Genomic DNA, 8,819 nt, shown 5'->3' with positions numbered 1-8,819 from the left:
ATTTTATGTCCAAGTGGAAGATTGCTTCAACAGGATTTAGTATTTTTGACCAAACTCTACAAAGTCGGACTAAATGCTCGAACAACTTGACCACCACATTAGATCAAATCTTCAATGCTTCTCAGAGTTCGGTAGATCCTGCTTCCAAGATTTGATCATCTCATTTCGTTCTTTTAATTCAACATCATGGATTTGCACTTGACTCCAGGTCTCTGCGTAAATCCTTTTGTTTTGGTGGGCACGCAGTGCGTTCACTTACTTCCGACATCAGTTTCTTGGAAGAATGCACGCACCCAGTGTGGACGAGATGGCGGAGATCTGATTGTTTTAGACGATTGCGAGCAGTACCACAAGGTTTACCTCTACCTCGCCGAAGAAAGTAAGGGTGTGAAAAGTTCTATGTCGTCTTTCAGAGTCAACACTGCCTTTTAATAGACTCAAATGATGCTTGTACGGTTACATTGAACTGAAACAACACAGTACAGAGATAAAAATGTAAGCTGGAATTAACGAGTGACTTGGCACAGCCATGATCGCAATGAAGTTTGTTCAGACATCCTTGATTTACTTTTATTTGACCCAACAGCCTAAATCCATTACAAAGTTATTGTCTCTGACCAACTTTATTCCTCAATCTATTGACATGGTGGGTGCTAAAGAAATTCTAACGGCAATATTATTATTATGACTTTGTAATTAATTATTCTTTATTTCCCTATCCTGAATTCTTATAACTCTTTTTTAAGGTGGCATCGCCAACACTGGATTTTGGATCGGGGGCTCAGATGAGGCCGTGGAAGGACAATGGTACTGGATTGATGGTTCTCCGATGGTCATGGGTCTGCCATTCTGGGGAAATGTAAGAAAACGAACTCATAGATCTTATATGGAATTGTAATGTTTATGTGTGTGTTTGAGTATGTTTGAAGCCTAGTATCACAATGCACATCGACAATTTTTCGGGCACATATATACAGAATAATTACCGCATCGGAAAATTACCCGGACCAGGAATTTCATTCATAGAGGGAGAATAGGAAAGGATTGGAGGAAACGATTGTAAAAATTTACTATTAAATTCAGCTATTTATTGTTATAAAGTTAATTTCGAAAAATGTTAAATACATTTTTCGGAACAAGATTAAAATCGGATCCTAAATCATATATTCTATTTCATTTGTGAATTGGAAGGTCTTAATTCTTATTTAATAATTATGCGTAAGTTCTATTATCACGACCGGGATAAAGAATGTGGGAATGACGCGAGTAATTATACCGTATAACCCAAAAATGAGGGAATCATCAAGCCTGTGCAACGCTGGGCTTTTTTTGCTTGTACTAAATTAAAAATAAAACAAAATTAAACGGAAAACTCATGAGTGCGGATAAATTTGACATTTTGAAAGTAAAAGATACGAAATTTAATCTAAGCTAACAAGGACCCCAATGGATATGGTCCATTAGAGCCGTAATCATTCCCAGATAGTGCCATGGCAGCGTAGTTCAACGAGCATTACTAGCATAATTCCAGACATACAATTCGCCGCCCAGCTAGATTCTAGTGTAGATAGGAGACTTCCCCTGCCAGCCTCCCTTCACCGTTCCCTCGCAAATGGAGAGGGAACGGTGTTCCCTCTCAACCGTTCCCTCCACCGTCTTCCCTATCCACCGTCTTCCCTCCCTTCACCGTTCCCTCTCAAATGAGGTTTCGCAAATCTCTCTAGCCTATTCCACACAGCTCTAGATTATCTTAGTTTCTGAAAACAAATTTGTATAATGGGAGATGCCTTCGGACCCTAAATATAATGTAAACAGGTTTCAAGGTTTATAGTCATTTATCAGATTCTTCGTACTCACAGCACTAATTTCTTGATTACAATTTCGAAAACATCAATACCAAGCTATATGAGACAAGCAAGTCACCTAGGCAAGTTTTTGCATCATCACTGCTGGAATACATTTGATTTATTTAGTATTTAGGTGAATTTATTATATCTGATGCAGCGATGATCAGCTAATAATCCGCTCTATGTTGATTGAACAGCCGTGATCCCGGTATAAAGTAATTTTATTGATAGGGAACTTTTAAGAATCCAGGATCGTGAAATATTGTATCTCTGAAAATACTTTACATTGCACAATATTGTAAAAAATTTATTCGTAAGTTGGACGTTAACCGGACAATTTTTAACATATACCGGAGACTCGGTTGATAATTGGAAAAAATTTGATCCAGTTATTATTTTTAGCGCATTTTCTCATTTATGGAAAAAAGGCCTTATTGTGTTCGTCATGTCTGTCCGTCTGTCCGTCCGTCTGTCTGTTTGTGACTTCGCATTCTGCGCTCTCTGAGCAAATGCGCTCTCTGTCACTCTCTGCAGTGAGTACTGAGTTATATTTTTTTAATTCCCCTTCATAAAATATGTGCGGGCAAAATTCGTGAAAAATAACTTTTGAAATGTAAAATTTATTATCCTAAACACTTTCCCTGCATCAGGAATGTATAAATATATTTGTGAAAAACAACAATAACCGGACAGCTAATATTATTGAGGTTTAGTCAGGTTGCCAAGCTTTTTTTCACATTTAACAACAATTTAAATACTGTAAACTAATCATAGTTCAGTATAGGCCAACTTAGGACATTATGTCTAGTGATAATTATATGATCTATAATTGCATCAAACTATGCAATACAATTATATAATATATAACGATATATTTTTCCCCGTTTCACTATATGATGGAATAAAAACATTAAAGAACATTAACATCAAAACACTGAAAACGTCTGTTGACCTGTGCAGGCAGCTACTGGGAAGAACCCAACGAGCCTGGAGTGGAGAACTGCCTGGAGCTGAGTTACGTGTGGATGTACCGCTTCAGCAACACGCTGTGCAGTAACGTGCGACGGGTGATTTGCGAGACAGACCCCATCTAAATGAGGGTTGTACTAAAATTGAAAAAATGGACTGGAGTTAAGGTACTGAGTATATATATTGAACTACTCGACAACTTGGAAAAAGACTCCTAAGACACCCAACCCAGACTCCCACTTCAGTGGGAGTCTGGGAACTTCAGTGAACTTCACTTCAGTGCAAGTTCAAGTCTGTTGCCATAAACGTATAGAATTTAGAAAATAAGAATTTGATGTATGGCATTAGATTTTGCAATGTATAAGTCAAATTATATTTCAAAATATTTATTTAATAATTATTCAGACGTTGAAGCATTTTATTTTGATGGAACATGCTCTGACGATCGGAACCTATTTCCATACTGAAAGAGGACACAAGCCCTCCGGCATGGTGTAAAAACGTTGTCTCATCTCAAAGGCGTTCAGTGCGAAGATCGTTGGTCTCTTTATACATTCACGGATCTCCTAGGCCTAACCGCCAAACTAAGCAAGCTAGAATGCGTCACTAGCTGTTCGCAAGTGCCACTCGTCCGCGTACACCGTCCGTTCGTGGGCTGATTACTTCGAGAAATAAAGCAAAGAGCGAAAAAACGTGGGCATGAATGTAAGTGGGCCCTGGTCAAAACAAATATAAGTAAAATAATATGATATATGCCTGCATTTTCGGAAGAATTTACAATTTTTAGATGATAAAATGACTTGAAAACATAAATGCTAACAATAATTACAATTTACATTATTATTCCATAAAATACTTTCATGGGCCGTATAGAGTCAATATGTAATTCGTATATATATCTAGAAAATCCATTCAAATTTTCACTTTCATTATTTACAGATATTTTCAACTATGTTTATTGTAATGACGGAAAATTAATGGAGGCTTTCAAACTGAATTTACTAAAAACATAAATAAAAAGGACAGTATATTTTTACAGTGTTGAATCTTGGTACAGTACATTTTTCGTTACCTGATTGTTTATTCGTCCTCATTTTATAACAATCATGTTCATAATACAATATACTATGTAATATTTTAGCTGTTGGCCTGATGTTCCATGTGAGAAGCACATACACTACCGTTCAAAAGTTCGGGGTCGCATTGAAATGTTCTTATTTTTTGAGAAAAAGTACTGTAATTTTCAATGGAGAAAACTTTAAACCCGTCCAACTTAAGATAAATATACTCCTTACATTGCTTATGGGTTGCATGACTTGTCCAGCGGCAAATGTATGGTTTCCGGAACAATCTCTTCATTAGTGTAAAGAGGCCCACTTCCAGCAACTATCGCTCCAGTGTTCTAATTTTTCAATATCTTTGCTCATTGATGCAGAAACTAATTTATGATTAGGAAACCCTTGCGCACTCATATTCACACATCTAACAGCAATCTGACTCATTGCAGATGCTACAAAACTGACCTTCCCTTGAACAGATCGAATTTCGGGAGCATTCTTCTGTGAGGTCAATTAAACGCACTTCTGACTTTCGTCAGAAACTCGACTGCCAATTCTTGTCCCTAGAAATGAAGGCTATTCCATGCGAGAAAATTTCTAAGAAATTGAAAATTTCATACAAAGTTGTGTACTACTCCCTTCAGAGGAACACAATCTGGCTCTAACCAAAGTAGAAAAAGAAGTAGGATGCCGCGTTACACTACTAAGAAAGAACATAAATACATTAGAATCTATAGTTTGAGAAACAGACGCCTCATATGTTCCCAAATGGCATTTTCATCAAATAGTACCCGCGTCCCGCAAAACACCAGTGTCAACATCTATTGAGAAGAAGCGGCTGCTGGATGTTATTACGGTATTACTTTGTTATTGCTGTTTTATTAAAAAAATCATTATATCTAATCTTGTCGATGTACTGACTCTACTTTCTGTTCATTTCACAACGTACGTTGATAATTAAGTGACTTTTCACGGAAAACACATAATCCCAAATTTTTTTGGGTAGCTACCGAGTTTTCGTTCAATAAAGTTGTATCGTTCCTTGACTTTGGTCCATTTTCCCCATAATTTAGTGCACAGGTTGCACCAAGCAGGATGTTGCCCAATGTGCCCTCTGCAGCAGGCCTGTTCTAGAAGGTGAAGAATGTGCAACTCTAACACCCAAGGGTTGTAAAGGTATCCGGAAAGCCAGTGAAAGAAGAAAAGTTGTAATAACAGTAGTGCCTGGACAAAAAGTACACACACAATGTCGCAAGGACCACTGTAGGCCATTCAGTATTGAAGCCAGAACAGAAAAAGAGCAAATGAGCCTTCTGAAGACGGAGCACGCCAACTGAACCGGCTTTGATTACAAAAGTAACTGTATCTATTGTGGGACAGGGGACAGATATGGTGGTAAGAAGAAAGACTTTGTGCTGACACCTGTCAGGGAATACAGTGTTCAAAACTCAATCCTGGGGTCTGAAAGAGAAGATGAGTGGGGTCTGAAGGTGAAACCCAGTGAACAGTTTGTGGCAGACCTTCCTGCAGCAGATGCTGTGTATCACATCTCTTGTAGTTCAAACTTCAGAACAGGAAAACAGATCCCTGAAAAGTTTGTCATGGACTCAGATGCAAGTACCAAGCGTTTCACACCTGGACGACAGAAAGATGCTTTACAAGTAGATGCTTTCATAGAGGTCATGGAGTATTTGGAGAAATGCGATGAAGAGCAAATCTCACTCTGTGACCTGGATGAAAAAATGGAAAGCTTCCTAGCAGGCACAACTGTTTCTGCATAGAGCTCTAAGCACATGAAGGAACAAATCGAAAGGCACTTTGGCAATAAAGTCATCATAACTGATGTTGGTGGAAAGAAAAATATAGTTACAATATGGAGCACAGCATCAACTATTTTGACTGATTTCTATGCAGCACCAAAACAAAATGATCCGGAAAAAGATAAGAGACGAATCATAGAAACAGCTGCCAAATTTATCATGAATGACATCAAGTCTATGACAGGGAACCGAGATTCCTATCCATCACTGGAATACATGGCCTCTATAGAAAAAACAGTGTCCTACATACCTGAATCCCTAAAAAACTTTCTGTATAATTAGTTCAATAGTAAAAATTCTGAGACAAAGGTAGCATCCATAGGTCAAGCAATCGTTCAATGCACAAGGCCCCGTATTATCATTGCTAGTGCTATCATTGCTAGTACTAGTCTTTCTGTACAAAGGTTCTACCGGAGAGTCTCTGGACAAACTTCGAATAAAGGACTTTCACAGAAAAGTTCTTGTTAGCAAAGCATTTGTAGACCCCAGGTGCTTCCACCTAAATCAGCGGCTGCCCAGTTTCATAGTCTGAGGACATTTGCCAAGTGCAAGAGTGGCTGGGCTACAGAATGAAACCTGATGAGTGGGGATGGGAAGTAAGAAATGGACAATGCACGCCTGTTCTCATAGGTCGAGAAGTTGCCCCACCTGAGCTACAAGAAATGGTGAGATGCAATTGTTCAACAGATTGTTCAACGAGGAGGTGTGCCTGTCGGAAACAGGATATGGAATGCTCACCAGCATGTGGCCAGTGCCATGGTGTGTGCAGTAACACAAGTCAAGTATTTGACAGTGATTCTAACTCTTCCGATGAGTGACCTCAACACAGTAATGGTGGTGGTATAAGGGCGAATATGATACATAGGAGTGTTCAGCAGCATGTAGCTAATGCTGATACTCCTGACGGGTGACATCATTTTATTTCGATATATTGTATAGAATAATCACAGTAGGGTAACATATGGGGCAGCGGCCCCCCCCCCCTTTTTTAAACTAAATTTTTGATGAAGTTTTAATTGATACGAGGTGGTTCTTTGTTTTGTTTAAAGGTACAACTAATGAGGAATGTATGACGTGAATTAGACGCCTATAGAGTTATTCAATTTTTAAGGAAACACTGTTTTATAAAAAATGTCAAAATGGTCCCGTTGCCCCACCCCTGGGGCCAGGGGCACATGGGTTTTGGGCAAGGCGCCCACCCTTGGTCCCTATACCACAATTCCATATTTTTCGTTTAAAAATTATAAAACAACACTTTACAGTTAAAAATAATAAAAATGTAATGAAAAATAAGACATTCATTCATATATTAACAACTTAAAAAATCGTATCCTTAACTTGAAAAAATATACTCTTGGCAAAAAATCTATCACTGACGTGAAGAAAAATATTTCGTTGACATAAAAATGTATATATCCTTGACTGGAAAAATATATCCTTGCGATAAAAAATTCATCCTTGACATGAAAAATGTATCCTTGACTAGAAAAAATAAATTTATTTCATCAGAAAAAACTTCGTTCCAGTTTCGTCCATAATCCAAATATTTTTCAGACCCCCTTTTTTCTGTATGTGCAGAGAATTCGTACTTAATCGTGATTTCAGCCAACACCATAAAAACTCATCAACTTTTGGCTCATTGGTGTTGGCTGAAATCAACTTTTGGCAAGACAAGAGTCAAAAACTCGATAAGGGGTATAATACGCATAACTAGAAACTAGAACCTGTTGCCTAAAGGCAGTGAGTCAAAAATCATGCAATATGAAGTGCAATTTGTAATTCAAAAGCTAGTCATAGTTTTGAAAAGGTCATTGAGACAAATCTAATGATTTATAACACAAGACTTCACCTTGGGCGCTTTGCCCCGTGACACTCGTGGGCCCGTTGCCCCACTAGGTATCATTTTAATTTATATCGTGTCAACATTTTATTTTAGAAGCTAATAGTCCAAACTTGATCTCAAAATTATCCCTATAAATATTACTTTCAAAATATAATTCACAGTAATTTAAAAAACTTCATCTACGGTAACCGAAAACAGTTTTATTTAGCATCAAAAATATTTTATCTGGGCTAAAACAGTTATTCACAAATAACTTAACAACATAAATTCTTAGCAAAACGTAAATCCGTGCACTTCATCCCAGTGAAACTTTCGACCGGCGGTAGAGAACACGGACCAATATCTGCCATACTTAGCGAGAAACCCGCTATGGGCCCATGACCCGCAGTGGTCCGTTTGCCCAATGTTTCCCTACAATGGGCAGTTAAACTTTACGTTAGTAAAACCTACTAGTTCTATAGCTTAAGCATCATAACTGGATTTCTTGTTAGTATAACTTCTTAATTATCACAGTGTATTAATTTCTCATTTTGATTATACGTCCAAAATAAATAAAAAATTGTGCAAGCTGAAATAAAAAAGGGGTTTTCTATGCCATTCATCATTCTTATGTCTGATATTTTCTCTATTTGTCTATATACACAGCTGACGTCCGCTTATTTCATCTTAGAAATAGTTTTCGAAAGCTGACCATCATAATTAATGATTTTCTGAGCATAATGACTTTTACCTACTTATTTTACACCAGCCAAATATATTTATGCCAAATTTTATCAGTAGAAGAAAATTTAAAAAGTATAAAATTATCGATAAAATGGTATTCTTATTACAAAATATTGCAATATTTCTTAGTTTATATAATTTAACTCATAATATAGATATAATTTGATTTGCTAGCCTAAAAAAAGGTTTTTGGAAGCAAAACTGTTCCAGTCTACTAATTCAAAGGTTGACCCCCTTTTTTCACTAGGTTTCCTGGACTATAAATATTTACAGTGTGGGTTCCAGCATCTCTCAAATAAATTGAGGAAGTCAAATAAATTAGGTACTGAGGACGTATGTGAGTGGTGCACTGGGACAAGGAGACTTGCTATTGAATGCAGGAGATCGTGAAAACTTTAAAGTGTAGAAGGGCGAGGAGACTTGTTGAGGAGTGCAGAAGGTCATGGAGACCTGCTAAGAGGTGACATGATAAGAATATAGTTGAAGAGTAAAATGGGACGTAAGTAATTGCTATGTCGTTTAGGAGGACATGTACTCTTGCAGATGAATGCACGAAGAC

General features: G+C 37.5%; 1 protein-coding gene across 1 annotated transcript; it reads left to right on the top strand.

The window, feature by feature from the left end:
- Nucleotides 1-186: 186 nt before the first annotated feature.
- On the top strand, nt 187-2,933 carry LOC125178344 (C-type lectin domain family 4 member E-like). The gene is made up of 3 exons (XM_047881870.1): nt 187-379; nt 747-859; nt 2,808-2,933. The coding sequence occupies exons 1-3, from the start codon at nt 187-189 to the stop codon at nt 2,859-2,861; spliced, it is 360 nt and encodes a 119-aa protein (XP_047737826.1). The 3' UTR covers nt 2,862-2,933.
- Nucleotides 2,934-8,819: the final 5,886 nt, after the last annotated feature.

Source organism: Hyalella azteca, unplaced genomic scaffold, assembly GCF_000764305.2.
Source record: "Hyalella azteca isolate HAZT.00-mixed unplaced genomic scaffold, Hazt_2.0.2 contig9022, whole genome shotgun sequence".
Classification (NCBI taxonomy): Eukaryota; Metazoa; Arthropoda; class Malacostraca; order Amphipoda; family Hyalellidae; genus Hyalella; species Hyalella azteca.
The sequence above is the reverse complement of the archived record's forward strand: the minus strand, read 5'-3'. Positions and strand labels throughout refer to the sequence as shown.